General features: G+C 31.8%; 1 protein-coding gene across 2 annotated transcripts in view; it reads left to right on the top strand.

The window, feature by feature from the left end:
* LOC126822494 (alpha-actinin, sarcomeric) overlaps positions 1 to 17,155 on the top strand; it is a 33,824-nt gene that overhangs the window by 13,515 nt on the left and 3,154 nt on the right. The window contains exons 2-22 of one of the 2 annotated variants that reach the window (XM_050551420.2): positions 747 to 981; positions 2,559 to 2,645; positions 2,874 to 2,961; positions 3,840 to 3,918; positions 5,550 to 5,631; positions 6,537 to 6,622; positions 6,883 to 6,975; positions 7,185 to 7,415; positions 8,180 to 8,256; positions 8,741 to 8,870; positions 9,113 to 9,204; positions 9,616 to 9,661; positions 9,808 to 9,870; positions 10,150 to 10,212; positions 10,328 to 10,405; positions 10,703 to 10,858; positions 13,524 to 13,808; positions 14,889 to 14,942; positions 15,146 to 15,214; positions 16,114 to 16,272; positions 16,748 to 16,906. In XM_050551420.2, coding sequence (XP_050407377.1) covers positions 747 to 981; positions 2,559 to 2,645; positions 2,874 to 2,961; positions 3,840 to 3,918; positions 5,550 to 5,631; positions 6,537 to 6,622; positions 6,883 to 6,975; positions 7,185 to 7,415; positions 8,180 to 8,256; positions 8,741 to 8,870; positions 9,113 to 9,204; positions 9,616 to 9,661; positions 9,808 to 9,870; positions 10,150 to 10,212; positions 10,328 to 10,405; positions 10,703 to 10,858; positions 13,524 to 13,808; positions 14,889 to 14,942; positions 15,146 to 15,214; positions 16,114 to 16,272; positions 16,748 to 16,906 — 2,412 coding nt within the window. Of the gene's footprint in view, positions 1 to 746; positions 982 to 2,558; positions 2,646 to 2,873; positions 2,962 to 3,479; positions 3,559 to 3,839; positions 3,919 to 5,549; positions 5,632 to 6,536; positions 6,623 to 6,882; positions 6,976 to 7,184; positions 7,416 to 8,179; positions 8,257 to 8,740; positions 8,871 to 9,112; positions 9,205 to 9,615; positions 9,662 to 9,807; positions 9,871 to 10,149; positions 10,213 to 10,327; positions 10,406 to 10,702; positions 10,859 to 13,523; positions 13,809 to 14,888; positions 14,943 to 15,145; positions 15,215 to 16,113; positions 16,273 to 16,747; positions 16,907 to 17,155 lie in introns of both variants that reach the window. The other variant, XM_050551419.2, reaches the window with a different exon arrangement.

Here is a 17,155-nt window from a genome sequence, read left to right as displayed (position 1 = left end):
GGGTTTAATTTTCATAAAAGACCACGCCCCCCTCCCAAAATTTTTTTCGCCTCCCTCCGCTCGCCAAATATATTTTTACACCACTCACCAAATTCTGGCTACATCCCTGTGTTTCAGTATGACCCTGCAGGCACATTTTCAAGTGTGTGCGCAGGCACTCTCAACTTTTATAGAGCCCTGTTGAAAACACAGTTATTAAATGGCACTTTAAGTGTAAATCAGTATGGAACAAATATTTCCTTTTTAGTGCCTGGGGCTGTAAAATAATTGTTATGTTGTAAGGCATTTATTTATAAATTATATAATGCTGTTTAATAATAGGTAAATGTGTAAATTGTAATGCATATGATATATGTGTAGATTATCTAATGTTATTTAATAAATGTTAAATTTGTTCAAATCAATACATTTTTATAGGTGTAAATTATTTAATGTTATTTAATAACAGTTAAATTTGTTAAAATCAATACAGTTTTATTCTTAAAAAAGATATGGACTATAGTTTATAACACCATTGTTCTAGGATTAACTCTGGATTAGCGGCAAAATTTGACATCAAAGCCTGCCGGCAAAGTGGGAACACCCCGAAGAAATATGCGACAACCCTTGTTGACTGTCTGGACGGCTTAGCTGTTGTTGGCGCTTGTTTCGTTGCCTGTCCACCCATTTTTTTTTCATTTTGAGATTATGACGACGTTCAAATGTTTAGAAAATTTAATATTTGAACTGTTTTCTTCTACTTACAGACATTCACAGCATGGTGCAATTCACATTTAAGGAAAGCCGGTACATCCATAGAAAACATAGAAGAGGATTTTCGAAATGGTCTCAAACTTATGCTTTTATTAGAAGTAATTTCAGGGGAGCAGTTACCTAAACCTGACCGTGGCAAAATGAGGTTCCATAAAATAGCCAACGTAAATAAAGCATTAGATTATATAGCTAGTAAAGGTGTGAAACTTGTATCCATAGGTGCAGAAGGTAAGAACAGTATGGCATAGTGATTATTTATAAATGTAAGTCTAGAATTTCATCAAAGCTGTTCTCAGTGAGATGAAGAAAGAAATGGGAATAATGGATTTTATAAATTGTGAACTACTAAAGTCAAATCTGTTACTGGTGCCATTTTGGTATTCAATTGAGTAATTGACCAGATTTCAAATGGTTAATTTAAATCTTACTGGATATTACACTGCTTCGTTTAAAAAATATTAAATTCATGAAAACAAAAACATATTTCTTTTTAACTGGGAAGTTTGGTGTACACAGTATTTAGTTACCATAGAGATTACATGTAGCCTCAGTGTACACGGTCTGTGGGTTGAACAAGATCAAAGTTTATTTATAGGTTTCTACATACATGAACACGCTTATAAATACTGTATAACTTTACATGTTCAATACGGTTTATAAAGTTAACCTCTTTAAATAACAAATTTTAACACAATTTTAAAATATAGATATAGCTTAACATGTTCAGAACAGTTTATAAAGTTAACCTTTTTAAATAACAAATTTTTAGGGATCACATGGGTAAGACGCTGGCTCGCTAGTCTGGAGGTCCGATGTTCGATCACTGCATTGGCCGAGAAAGTTCATCCAGATTTTCCGGCGTGGTTTCCCCTTGTCAGTGATGCAGAATGGAGGGCCTGACAAGGACAGCTGTCTAGTCATTCGGATGGTACAAAAAACCGAAGTCCCGTGTACACGTTGGCGTGCACGTAAAAGATCCCTTGGCAGTTGGAATTCGATATAAGAGTAGGCCGTAGCGCCGCTGCCCGGGCAAAATTTCTCTCATAGCACACTGTATGGTGTATGCCCGTCCTCATTAGCCCAGGTTAGGAGCAGAACAGTAGGACGTTAAACCCAATTTCATTTCATTTCAAACAACAAATTTTAACACGATTTTAAGAAAGTAGTGATATTTTCTACCTGCTAATTTTCATTGTACAAAATACTTGAAAAGTTTTGGATCCATTGAAGACTTTTAGGTGCTAAAACAACTGTCCATTCAAAAATGTTCTCTTTATGTTGTGCCACTTTACCCCAACACTCTGGGTATTATGAGATAAACCATTTATTATTAGGGCTTTAGTCAAAGTAATTTAGTGAGAATTAGAGATCAAGTTACTTTTTTGAAGACATGGAAATATAAAATTTCATATGATTAGCTTAGTGATGTAAAGTGACTTGATTGCAATGTATTGTAACAGGCTTAAAGTCTGATCATCATTTTAAATACCTTGCAAACTTCCATATTGGGAAACTTACATTTCCAAAATGAATATAGGCCTTAAATGGTTCAATTCCCTTCAGTATTTACAAAGATTTGATGACTTGGCATTTACTATATATGGTCAAAAACCAGCCAGCACCACTATTAACTGAGAGTTAGTTTGCAGAAAGGCCTAGACATTAAAGACAATGCTGTGATATTTTTATTTGAAAGAGAGTATGAGTAAAGCTAAGTTAGTGTTTTGTTATACATTTAGATAGTGACTACAAATTTGTAGTATAAGTATAAGCTAATATTTTGTTATACTTTTGTGTACTTACAGAAATCGTAGATGGTAATATTAAAATGACATTAGGTATGATTTGGACTATTATTTTGAGATTTGCTATTCAAGATATCACAGTAGAAGGTAAGTTTTACAAGCTCTGCACCTACTAATATTAATAAGAAAAGACCATATTTTAAGATTAATAAAGAAGGAAAATACCCCTTTTCAAACAAATTATGATTCCCACAATTGTAACTTTTAATCTTATCCTAAGTCAACATTAAAATTGTATTAACTAAATCCAAATTTACACTTATGATATTGGTAATATTTTGATCAAATATGTGAAATTTTCATTTATGTTTTCAGAATTAACAGCTAAAGAAGGTCTATTATTATGGTGTCAAAGAAAGACAGCCCCATATAAGAATGTTAATGTTCAAAATTTCCATCTCAGGTATTGTATGGGCATAATTTTAACTTATATACAGTATTTGCTTACTGACACTTGCAGAGGATGCATGGCCGGGATTCCAGAATGCTATGTATTCATGGAATTGCAATTGAGTGACACAGAATTAAGTCCTCATACAGTTATACCAGGCTGGTGTGAGTAGAATCGTGACTTTGCAACGGGGGGGGGGGGGTAACTCTGATGGTTTTACTGAATTGCAACGTTCGATGAAGTTATGCCATTTGGATGTAAACTGTTCGTCCGTTGACTGGTCACAGTTTTGTTAAACAGTAGAACCAGTTTAAATAATTACTGATATCAGTTTTCATATCATGATTTCAAAACAAGGAATGGTAGGTACCACAGTGTTTTCTTTCACTAGAGACATACATACTTTATAATATACGTACTTTATAATATACGTACTGTAAATGTCATTTGTAATAAATCATGTATGAAGAGCGGTAAAATATAGGCATTTTTATATGAAATTCTGACATAATTAAACTCACATTTTTCAGCTGGAAAGATGGTTTAGCATTCTGTGCCTTAATCCACAGGCATCGTCCTGAACTTTTAGATTATTACAAGTTATCAAGGGTAAAATACTCTATAAAATCTTGTGATCTTTGCACAAGGACTTCCTTTTCTAACAATTGCTCCCTTTTATTCTCGAGTAGTTTTTTCTTGTTTTAATTGGGTTTTTTTTATTATGACTTTTGTGGATACTCTATTTACAGTTCTAAATTTATCATTTTTGGTATAAGGTGGATATTTTCTCTCGCAAAATTCTTTGACACAGAAAAAACTACTCTTTATTTCTGTTTCTTTAGAAAATTAATTTCTCTTTTGCATGTGCTGATAATCTTTATCTTCTGCAGCTTTAAAGATGGGTTGGCCTTCTGTGCCTTGATTCATAGGCATCGCCCCGATCTTATAGATTACCATAAGTTATCTAAGGTGAGTCTTTAGGCTCAACAAGTTCATCCTCCATGATATTCAGTCATTAAATATCGGTTATTGTAGTAGGAAGTAGCCCGTAAATATGAAAACAAATTGGGACCATTCAAGACATCCTGTTATTGACAAAACAGGCATTTACAGCACCATTCTTCATTTCAGTATACAAGCTCAAGGCTTTTTGGACTTTTGATAAATGAGCATTTTCATAAATTAAGAATCAGATCTTTTTAATGAAAGTAAAGATACAGCTTACACTTTTTAAAAAAAATATCGAAAGTAGAACATATTGTAAAAACAATCATGGGTCTAGAAAAATAAGTCAACCAGTATGAATTAATAAAAATAATCATCTGATTTCAGATCACCTTTTAAATCAAATAGATTTATTCACATGTTATCTATGTAAGATTTTCAGTGGCTTAGGAGAGAGGTATAAATAATGTAAGCTCTTCAATTTTGTCTCTTGTTACATAAGTTCATTATTTTAGGTAACAGTCTATAGGTAGGATTCCAAACTGAGCTTTCAATTTATTTCTTCTATAAACAGCATGTTGTCTTATTTAACAGATATAATTGTTTCTCTTTTTGATTTTGTTTATTTTCCTTTTCCAAAACACTTATTTATGTGGTTTATTTCATATTGGTGTTGGGGTTATTGGGGTGTCTTGTTGTTTCTTTCACATTCATAATTTAGAATTCTTCCCATTTATATGAAGTCACTGGACTGTTCCTCCATACATCCCCTTTCACTTTCCATGTATTAAAATGAAAAAAATGTTATAAAAGAAAAAACTTTATTTTATACTTATTCAAGATCTATTCTGGATGAATATTTTGATTATAAAGTTAAATTTTACATATTTTAAAATGAAAAAGAATTAAAGTTGATAAAGTTATGACTATTAGAAAATTCACCGTGGTTAGCAATTAAACTCTCACTACTTAAAACTGAACATGATTTCAAGTCTGAATCACTTTATTTCATTCTGTCTCTCCTCAAAGCTTTTATCATTTTTATGACAAGCTTGCCTTCTTTTTAGTTGTAGTGTGAATTTCCTAAAGCCTCTTTGCATGATATTAGTTGTAGATTTCCTCACAGAATTTAGATTGATAGCTGATTTTATGCCCATTGTTATTATCATCTACATGTAGGTTTAAATCTATATTTTACATGAATTGTATGAATGTAACCCTTTCACAAAAGCAAATCATAATAGATTTTTAGTATTCCAGCTTCTTGACCTCTCCAAAATGAAGTATTATTACTTGACGATTATTAAATATTGAAGTTTGAATATTGAAGTTAAAATGAACTCAATACATAGCATTGTTCAGAGATTGAACAGAAGCTTATCTTGAATTAGCTACGAAGCGGTTGAACATTTAAAATTAAATTTGAAAAAGAAGAAAGTCTGCTAATGATCAAACTGATTAGAAATACTTTGTATAGACCATTCCTTAAGACAAAGCCTGAAATCCAAATCCTTTATTTAGATAACAGTAGAAATACATGTTGATGATTGAAAGTAGTACCCATGTTGTGACATTGATCTTGTAGTAAAGTAACATATAATATATTTTTGAGGTAGTACTAATAATGAAGATGTTCCTTGCATCATTTATTGTAGGAAAATCCATTAGAGAATTTAAACACAGCCTTTGATATCGCAGAGAAATATTTGGATATTCCTAGAATGTTGGATCCAGAAGGTAATATTGAATAATAAGAATCATTTCATATAATTGAAACATAATTTCAAGAAATTGGCAATCTGATTTTTTTTTACAAGATTTTAGAATTGACATATACCGACACACGCAAACATAAACCAACAGAGGTCATAACAGCTTTACTTTACAGTGAAACATAGGAGGCACAAGGAGTAAAAATCAAAAGTTAGTAACGTGAGTGTCCACTTCTAGCAGCCACACACAACACTTTAGTTGCAATGCTGCTTACAGTGGCTATGGTAGGCCTACTCATGCCCTCTTGAATTAACATAATAGCACATTTTTTGAGAGTTCAGGTGTCAACCTAGGTATATTAAATTATTATTGTATTTGGACAAAAGTCTAGGGAGCCACGGTGGCTAAGTAAGACACTGGCTCGCTAGCCTGGAGATCACAGATTCGATCCCGGTGTTGGCTGAGAAAGTTCCTCAGGATTTTCCGGTGTGGTTTCCCCTTCTCAGTGGTGTAGGACGGAGGGCCTGACAGCTGTCGAGTCGTTCGGATGGGACAAAAAAAATGATGTCCCAGGTACACATTGATGTGCCCGTTAAAGATGCCTTAGCATTTGGAATTTTATATAAGAATAGACTGTAGTGCAGCTGTTCGGACAAAATTTACCTCATTGCACACTGTGTGTCGTATGTTTGTCATTAGCCCAGTCAGACCAGAACAGTAGGATGTTAAACCTTATTTCATTTCATTTCACAAAAATCTAGGAGTTGTACTGATCCTAGCTATTTAGAAGCCAAATTTTAAACCCCATGTCTGCACCATAAAAAAGTGATTTTCAACATTCCTATTTTGTCAAATTCAATTGATCATACTTTTTGTTGCCGATCTTATTTTTGGTATAATAATAAAGTTTTAATTTTGTTGTATTATAGACATGGTTAATTCTGCTAAACCAGATGAACGTTCAGTTATGGCCTATGTCTCATCATATTACCACGCCTTCTCTGGAGCTCAGCAGGTAATAAATCTATTAATTTCTAAGTAAAAAAAAAATACTGATAATTGAATGAAAATTAATTTCCATCTATTTCAGCTTTTAGCTAAGGTAAAAAACAAAACAAAAGCATGGTTAGAAAATCTGAAATTGGTACTTTAAAAGATTTAGTGATAATTAAAAAATTCAAGAGTGATTCATATCACCTGAGATTTAATTTTCACAATTATAATTTGAGTTAAACATATCTGTTGCTGTAAATCACTTTTACTTCTATTTAATAGGCTGAAACAGCTGCTAACCGAATTTGTAAAGTTCTGAAAATTAACCAAGAAAATGAACGTTTAATGGAAGAGTATGAAAGACTTGCCAGTGACGTAAGTATTTAGTAATAAGTTTAGAATTTCAGCATGAAATTTCATGTAGTACAATTGCTGCATAAAAATCCTTAAATATTTGTCACTATCTGATCGACTATTTGAACACAGCTTTGAAAACTTGACAGCCTATTTTTTTTTTTTTATCCTTTTAAATAAACTTGTTTATTTAAAAATTTGTTAAAATATTTAATTTTCATTAATTTCAGCTTCTAGCTTGGATCAAAAAAACAAAACCATGGTTAGAAAATCGTATAACAGACAATACATTGCCCGGTACACAGCATAAATTAGAAGAATTTCGTGATTACAGAAGAAAACATAAACCACCCAAGTTGGAAGATAAAGCTCGTCTAGAAAATAGTTTTAATACTTTACAAACACGTTTGAGACTTAGTAACCGCCCAGCTTATATACCAACAGAGGGAAAACTTGTTTCGGTAAGAATTTGATTGAAATCTTTATGCATCATTGGCAGTTTTGGGGAAAAAGTCCAAATTTCCTCAACATAATCCATGCTAAAATGGTATCTATATAGAAACAGTAGATATTCTCCCAACTTGGATTCAGTCAGATTAAAAAGAGGCCCATCAGAATATTGTGCAGGCTTAAGTTTGACTATATCCTATATGTCTCCTGCAGTGGACGCCAATTGTTGATAAAATTTTAATTCATCAGTAAATACTGAACAGAATTGAACCATTTTGGACTGACATTTCATTTAGAGATGCTACCTTCACAATATTGTTATTTGCAAGGTATTAAAAAATTCCTCAAACAACATTCAGAGACTTGAATATATAGCATTGATTCCTTTGATTATCTCAGATCAACAATTTAGAATGTAATTTTAAATTTACAGGATTTATAACATAATTTTAGATTTACAGGAATTTTTATTTTGTTAATTATGGCCAGAAATACAAAGAATTATATCATCACTGATTTGAATAATAATAAAACATTTATTATAAACGACCATTATACAATGACAGTTTTAAGAAACATCTTAAGAGTTAGTTGGTGCCCAACTTAAATTAATGTTTTGGCTGAGATTTTATGTTGGAGTCTGACTTGTTGTAATTTCCTGTGTGTTTGTGTTCCCTGATGTTATCAAACATTAAACGATTTTCAAATAGTTTTCTTAGAGGCTTACCAATGTTTTGGTGTTGATTTTTGGCAATGTGTTTTTTAAATGTTATAGGATATTGCTGATGCATGGAAAGGATTGGAGTCGGCAGAGAAAGGCTTTGAAGAATGGCTCTTGTCAGAATTACAGAGGTTTGTAATACATGCTTTAGTTTCCAATAGTCAAACCACTAATAAAATAATAACACAATATACTACTCTACTAGAGGGCATCCCTGTAAAATGGTTACAGTTTCCACCACTGATATGAATCACTTGATTCATCCAACCAAGGTTACACAAGTTATATCTGGATAGAAGAGAAAATGAATAATAAAAGTTTTTAATGGGGCTACCTAACTTTGATGGGAGTTTTACTCCGTTTATTCCTGGAGTGACATGATAAATGTGACTATCAAATTCCTTGCTTTACTTCCAACAGTTCCAAAATAGAATACTGAGACATGTTCATACAAAATCATAAATGAAAACTGACTATATCACAGTTTCAGACACTGGTAGTTCCCCTTTAATCACCAGTTTTATTCCCTTTTAAGTAGTACATGTTTTCATATTTCTTGCTTGATTGTCTGTAAAATCATGTTTGGTGGTAGAATTTACATTATTTTGTATACAGATTGGAAAGATTGGATCATCTTGCCCAGAAATTCCGACATAAATGTGAAATCCATGAAGAATGGGCTGTTGGTAAAGAAGATATGTTAGAAAGTAGAGATTATAAAAAGTGTAGATTAAATGAACTTAAGGTGAGTCTTAATTCCAATTCATATTGGTATGTGAGAGAAATGTAGATTTTCAATTGATATTGTAATTTGTATTAATTAAGGATTTTGAATTTGATTGCCCTTTGGGATCATTGGTACAATATTTTATTGTATTAGACATTTTTTTTAAAGGAAAAATGTATGGGTTTTCTTATTAAGTTGTGATTACTTGATTTCATAATTGAATGGACTTAATAGAATGAACTATGTATTATTAAATGCAGGCTATGAAAAAGAAACATGAAGCTTTTGAGAGTGATTTAGCAGCTCACCAAGACAGAGTTGAACAAATAGCAGCCATTGCACAAGAATTAAAGTAAGACCTTTAGTTGTATTGCCTAAAATGTTACACATTTTTATGAGCATATATTTTGTGACCTGATTGGTCCAATTTGCTAGATGTTGTCATTATCTGATGTAGTTAAACTGCTGATCATCATTTGCAGGTATTTGAATTGGTTGCAATACTACAAAAAATTTTATTGTGAGAGTTGAATCTCTGAAAGGAGTATCAGTGCAAAAATCGTTCAATTCATTTTCAGTATTTTGATTTTGTTTTCTTTATCAAATGTTAATGATAAATTTGAGAAAATTTTAGTGTGAATTAGGTCATGTAAAATGAGATAGTGTCCCAATAATACAAATGTCAATCAGTGACTCAAATTGTACTTAAATTAATTCTGTGATTAATAAAAAGACTTATGATAAAACTTATTATATATTTCAGTGCCTTAGATTATCATGATGTAGCAACTGTCAACACACGATGTCAAGTAAGTACTTCATATTAAAGATTCTTTTGTTGAAGTTAACTTTGAGAAGAGTGTTTCTGTTATTATCTATAATAACATTACTGTCTACATTCATATTAAAAATTCTGAAGCATGTTTAACAACAATGTTTTGTTTTTTTGTTTTAGAAAATCTGTGACCAGTGGGATAGATTAGGACAGTCCACACAGAAACGAAGAGAGGGTTTAGATGTAAGTTGAGATTAATAGTGTGTTAACATTTCTTTCAAACTGTTGTTTGATTTCAAAATAGTGTTGATTAAATTAATAAACCAGATGATAATAAATGAATTGTATCATAGAAAGTGAATTGAGGTCTAATAAAATATGCTTTATCAGGGCACACATAACCAGTGCTACAAACATTGTGTAATAATGTTATAGTTCTTCTTAATTTATCTCAGTTTTGTTTACATCATTTGTATGCAGAAGAATAGAAATGGATAGTTCATTTTGTTTTCTAACTTACAGGAAGCTGAACGTATCTTAGAAAGAATTGATCAACTCCATCTTGAATTTGCCAAAAGAGCAGCTGTAAGTTATTTTCTATACAAAGTTAACTACGATTAGTAATGTATAATTACAAACACATTAACCTGAAAATATGTCTGGTATATTACTAATTTGTTTATTAATATTATTATTACAGCCATTCAATAACTGGATGGATGGTGCTAAAGAAGATTTAATGGATATGTTTATTGTACATACAACAGAAGAAGTACAGGTACACTATGATGTTCATACTCAATTTTGTATATGACAAACTGGGCTGACTTTCTGTTTAAATGGCTATCCTAATATTTTCCACAAATGAAATCACAAAGTAGAGAAAACTTTTCTCAACAGTATAAGATCACAACAAGCATGTTTAATCTGTCGGCATTGGGCACACGTCTTTTTCCTTTATTGTTGGCTGTACCTAGCCACAATAGAAATTAAAAACTTGCTTCATATGTTGTAGATTTTTAGCATTCATTTGATTTCTGAGTTACATATAATTACTTGTTTCTTATTATTTCAGGGTTTGATTTCTGCCCATGACACATTTAAATCTACTCTTGGTGAAGCCGATAAAGAATATAATACAATTATTACACTGGTTCAAGACGTGGCTCGTCTCGCCCAACAATATAACATGACACCCCCAGATAACCCTTACACCACATTACATGCTCAGGTAAAAACTTTATTCATACTGGCTTTCTTTTTCATGATTTTGATTAATTCATCATTTTACAGTGCCATTTAGACATAGATCACAGTCATATCAGCTCCTAAAACTATTATTTGTGTAACCTACCATTCTGTTGTATTTGGTCTTGTGCCACAAGATGCCTTGACTCTAATGTAAGGTGGAAAAGACATAACTCTAGTCTTCAGGGTAATGATTGAAGCTAGCAAAATTTTATAAAGGGACATAATATGGGGTAAATTACATACAAAAAAATACTTATATTCTTAGAAATGTGTTCATATTTGATTTATCTTAATTATGTGCAAATATTCTGTGAGAACTTCTGCCTGTCCACATGTTTTTAAGTTTTTCTAACTGCGGAACAAGTGTTACTGTAGAATTTTATAGCCTGTCATATCGTAGTAATTCCATTTGCTAGTTTAGTGTGCCGTTATATTACTAACAAATGATATAGGATAACTTGCATGCATCATATGTTCAGTCAAGGAGTGCTAAGGTGTGTTGATGACGAGGGCTACATTTGTGGTCTTTGACATCCATCCAGATCTGTTCAGTTGGTGATATGGTGTGTTGATATTGGGGGCATTGAACATCCTGTCATTTTCCATATATTTTGAACAGCCAGCACCCTCTACCTAGAACTCACAAGTCCATATTAATTTGTACTTTCCCAATTGTTTCCTTCATTGGGTATGAAATTTGTAAAATGCCCATTCCTCCCACTGTTCAAACTCTAGCTGTTTTTTTTTTTAATGTTTGTTTTCATATTAAAACTAAAAAAGATTTCATGATTTTGCATTTGTTTTGTGAATGCTTATCTAATGTTTTCATTGAATTAATTTCCATGATTTGCTGTGATATTAGGAGGTTAGTATGGGTAATTATATCTAACAACAAGAACTAAAAATATATGTATGTGTAATAGTGGAACTATCATTCTCTTGTGTTTCAAATTTAACTCTTAACATTAAAACTAATTCTCATTGATATACTTGTATTGTGAAGTAATCTTTTCAAACAATATCTTGTGTGGTACTGACTTGTATTATAATAAAACCCGAAGTAAGAAGCAGTACTGAATTATGCAAATATTTGTTCTAAATCGAATTTTAAAAATAAGTTAAAGCCAAGCCGCAGTGTTATGTTTTAGTCATTGACTGATGTTTCTAACACAATAAATTTAGTGTCATGAAATCATTAGAATTTAATGTGAACTTGAGATGGTCATATCTTACAATAGAATTTATCAATTTTAATTATTATTTTTTTGGCCTATATTCTACATATGTGGACTTAAGATACATATTAGTTACTCTAAGATTAATCAATTTTGGTAATTTTGGACCAAGATGCTTTTTTTTTAGTAAGACTGCTTTTTTTTTTGTATTGGTTGAAAGTCAACATTTGTCTCTTAATCTGGAATATTGCGGCTTTAAAACAGCAAATTGACTACTGCTTCTTTAAAGTGCATGAATAAATTTCATTTTTTGACCTGTGAATAAAACGCCAGTCAAGACATAATAAAACTAAATACATTTATCTCTTATTTTCTCTCTACCGTCTTTCTTTATGCCTTCATGTGGTATGACATCAGTTTTCCATAGCATGTTTGTGTAAATTTTTACTTAGTTAAAAGTGGCATGATTAACTAATTAACCATCTTAATAAAGTCACGTTTTGTTAATATTAGCCAAATCCATTAAATATGTTGTACAATATGAAACTAATAAGGTCAGGTATTTATAAAAGTATGTCATACCTGTGCCTTTTAGGGGTGAACTGTATATCCCACTCTTGAATTTTATCTAGATTTGAAAAATTCATTTAGATTAGATGAAACCTTTCCTATTCAATTTCTAGTTTAACACAGAGATAGTAGTTTAGTAATAATATAAGAGTTAGAGTCGATTCCTGTAGTTTGGTAATGATGTCAACAAACTCTGATAGATAACTCTTATAGTATACATAGGGTGCATGGTTCTTACTTCTGGCTATCCTCTCTCATTGTGTAATTATCAGGCATTACATCATTAATCCAGCAAAAATACATTCAAGTATAATACAGATTATTCAGATTTTTGGGGTCAAAAACTGCACACTGAATCAAATTACAAATAGATATGTATATATATGGGTGTCTTCATTCATCTTAATTACAACATGTAACGGTAAAATAGTGGGACTCTTGATAAGTATTATCTGCAATTGGCAATTCTGCATGCTCAATTGCTAGGTTCAAGTGTAACTTGCATAAAAATGTGTTTTCATTTTCATAATCATTGAATGATGTTCGGTGTGAGTCTTCAGTTTTAAATTCATCATTGTCATTTGTATTGAAATATTTAGTTTCTTCTGTGCTGTAATCCTTTTCTGGAAATGTAGGAAAAGGGCTTTACAAGCTGAGATTTCAACTTTTCACAACAAAAACAAGGCACTAATTGTGTGCTTTATATTAAAATAAAATTTAATTTTAATTAAGAAAATATTTTAATGGTAATGGAATTCATTTGTTTGTTTTTCTAGTTTAGTGTTCTGGCATTGTTGTGTTCTGCTGAGTATTACTGCATTTAACAATTTCTAAAAATTTCATTCACTTTATAAAAAATACACCCACGTATATAAAAAAAGGACATTTCTATTGTTTTAGGATATTGCTAACAAATGGGGTGAAGTAAAACAATTGATACCAAGACGAGATCAAACATTACAACAAGAAATGTTGAGACAACAGAAGAACGAAACTCTCAGACGACAGTTCGCTAATAAAGCTAATAGTGTTGGCGAATGGATAGAGAAACGTTTAGATTTTGTTGCGGCTATTGGAGTTCATATGAAGGGTTCGCTAGAAGATCAGCTTAATGAAATTCAACATACAGAAAAAGAATGCCAAGGCTTCAGACCTCATATGGATGAACTTGAGAGAATTAACCAGGTAAGACTGAGAGAAAATCTTGAATTTCCCGGTATGATCAGTATCTTTAATAAAAGTTTAGCTTGGAGACATCTTTTGAACCATACCCATAACAATGATGTAGCCAAATAGATGAATATATTTTCACTGAATAAAATAAGCTAATATTCATTGCCCTAAAGTTTCCTTGAATTGTAACTCCTTGAATTTTTCTATGGAATACAGGTGCATTATGTAACTTTGTTACATTTTGTCAGCTATTCATTAATGACTAGTTTTTTTATACACCCACATCGAAATGTGGACGTATATTGCCATCGCCCCTGTCCGTCCTTGTTTCACTTTGTTGAACCTTGTGAACGCCAAAAATTATCATCCGATCTTTGTGAAATTTATGTGCATTATTTAAATTGGTAAAACGAAGAAGCCTATTGAATTTCAGCAATTTCTGTTAATTACTTTTAGAGTTATGGCCCTTGTTTCACTTTAGTGAACGCTCTAACACTAAAAGTTATCCGTATGAAATTCATATCATCATTTAGATTAGTGAAACGACAAAGCCTATTGAATTTCAGCAATTTACAATAATTACTTCTAGAGTTATGGCCCTTGTTTCACTTTGTTGAACCTTGTTAATGCTCAATTGATGAAAGTTATCATCCTATATTTATGAAAATTATATGCATCATTTAAATTGGTGAAACTGAGGTCTACTGAATTTCAGCAATTTCTGTCAATTACTTCTAGAGTTATGGCCCTTGTTTTACTTTGTGAACCTTGTGAACATTCGAATGACAAAAGTTATCGTCTGATCTGTATGAAATTTATATACATTATTCAAATTGTAAATCAAAAAGTCTGTCAAATTTCAACAATTTTTGTAAATTGCTTCCAGAGTTAAGGCCCTTGTTTCCAATTGTAGAACCTTGTGACCCATCAAATGAATAAAATTATAATCTGATCTGTATGAAATTGTCTTGTAAATGCCCCCAATTACTTACTAAAGACTAAATATGCGACAACCCTTGTCGACCGCTCGGACAATTTAGCTGCTGTGGGCATATGTTTCATTGCCTGGCAACCTATCTTTTCTTTTTCTAGGAAGTCCAGGAATCTATGATCTTTGAAAATAGATATACTCAATATACAATGGAGGTAAGATTTTTTTAGTGCTAAATGATTATGGACTCGTGTTGCCCTAGTCGACTGATTTAATATCAGAATAATACTGAATGAAAATATTGTAATACAATCTTCAGAATTATTCAACTTCTTAATGCCTTTTCTTTAAAAATTCAGAAAGTACATTTGCATCATAAAATAGTTTGACATCTGGAATTTACTATTGTTTATTTCAGACATTGAGAGTTGGATGGGAGCAACTTCTTACAGCACTTGCCAGAAATATTAATGAATTGGAAAACCAGGTAAATTTATTATTTAATGAAATTAATGTGTTTCAACTTCTAGCAGCCGCACATACCATGCATCATTGTCACATGAAGGAGATAAGCCTTTGAATGGCTACTTGTGGGATCCTACTACACTCTAGTTTGCAATAATGTTGCTTCCAGTAGATCTGGCCGATACTTTTCAGCTGATACTTTTCAACTGACACTAGCTTTTAAAAGTTACAATTTATACCATATGAGTGTGTCATAAAATCATTATTTTCAACATTTCTCTTCTGTTGAGTTGAATTTCTTTTGTATGAAAGAATTTGTATGTTTACATGATCTGCTAAACCTCATTCATCGTGGTCTGATGATGCATTTCAAGAGATTACCAATCAATAATCCATTTTCATTATGTCTCAGTATATTATGTGAAGATCTTTTTGAATGAATAGGGTAGGTGATCCAGTGTCAGCTTCTATTTTAGCACCTTTGTACTGTCCTTGTGTTAAAAGAGAAAGATGGAGTTTAACATCCACATGACACAAACTAGGTCATTTCGGGACTAATATGGTTCAATTTTATTTCAATAATTTGCTTGTGCGTAGTGGTCTTTAGCAGTGGGAGGAAACCGAAGGTCCGAGAGAAAACCTATGAGGTTGGACAGGCGATCCTTTGTCATATACAACCGAAAAATCGAAACCACGCCAGTTGACTCAATAACAGACCTTATGATACAGCGCTAACCATTCAGTCATCCACACACACACACACACACACACACACACCCATGTGTTGAAAGAATTTCCTAGAAAGAAGCGTCTGTGTAATGTTTAATCAATGTGTAAATGAGATTAATTTCTTGAATTTACATCTCATTAATTACGATGAGCAAAATACTAAAATACTATTTACATTTATCTCTTTTCCAGATTTTAACTAGAGATTCTAAGGGTATTTCAGCCCAACAAATGAATGAATTCAAGATGTCCTTCAGTCACTTTGATAAAAATAAAACTAGTCGATTGGAGCCAAAAGAATTTAAAGCATGTCTTGTTAGTTTGGGTTATAATATTAGAGATGATAAACAGGTAAGAATATAAAATAATCTTTATGACATTCTTAATTTCATAAAAAAAAACAAAAAAACCCCAAACATGGTTGATTCTGTTAATTTTTCCGGATCAGACATCTTCTAACCATATTTCATTTGATGTCTCTTTCAATTGGTGTAAGAGATACAATCCTTCAGTCTGTTAATATCCTTATAGTCTCATAGGAATAGCGCAGGTTGAGGTCACTTGCTAACTTTTTGTTTTGCAGTATTTTTCAAATCAAGACACACTACCATATTTCAGGCACAGTTAATTAATTTAAAATTGTTTATAGAACTTTACCATATAATTAAAATTGTTTACAGCAGATAACTGTACTTGATAAACTTGTAAAACTTTTCTTTCTCTCCCCTCCCCCTACAAACACTATCTAAGTGAGATATCTGTACTTTGTCTTAAAATGATCTCATTACAAAGATAGGATATTTAATGTAATTTACTATGTTGATAGGGTGAAGCTGATTTCCAGAGAATTATGGCCATTGTTGATCCTAACAGAAGTGGTTTTATTACATTTGAGGCCTTTATTGACTTTATGACAAGAGAAACTGCAGACACAGATACTGCTGAACAAGTAATGCAGTCCTTCAAAATCTTGGCTGGTGACAAGGTTAGTATTTTTTTGTATAGTTATTTAAAAGGAACATGAAACCATTGATTTCGTTACATCTTTGGGTGTGTTTTAGTTACCCTTAATTTCTAAAGAATTTATAACTTTATGTCCAGTCAGTTGAGAATGAACTTAGATAAACACATTTAGTTACTCAACCATTTTAAAAGGCATCACACTTAATTAGAATTCTCTTTTCCGATGGCCAATTTCGCTCTTATTATTTTTCAAGTATTAGTCACATTGGCA

This window comes from Patella vulgata, chromosome 5 (genome assembly GCF_932274485.2).
Source record: "Patella vulgata chromosome 5, xgPatVulg1.2, whole genome shotgun sequence".
Taxonomy (NCBI): Eukaryota; Metazoa; Mollusca; class Gastropoda; family Patellidae; genus Patella; species Patella vulgata.
Note: the sequence above shows the minus strand (reverse complement) of the source record. Positions and strands in the feature narration are given on the sequence as shown.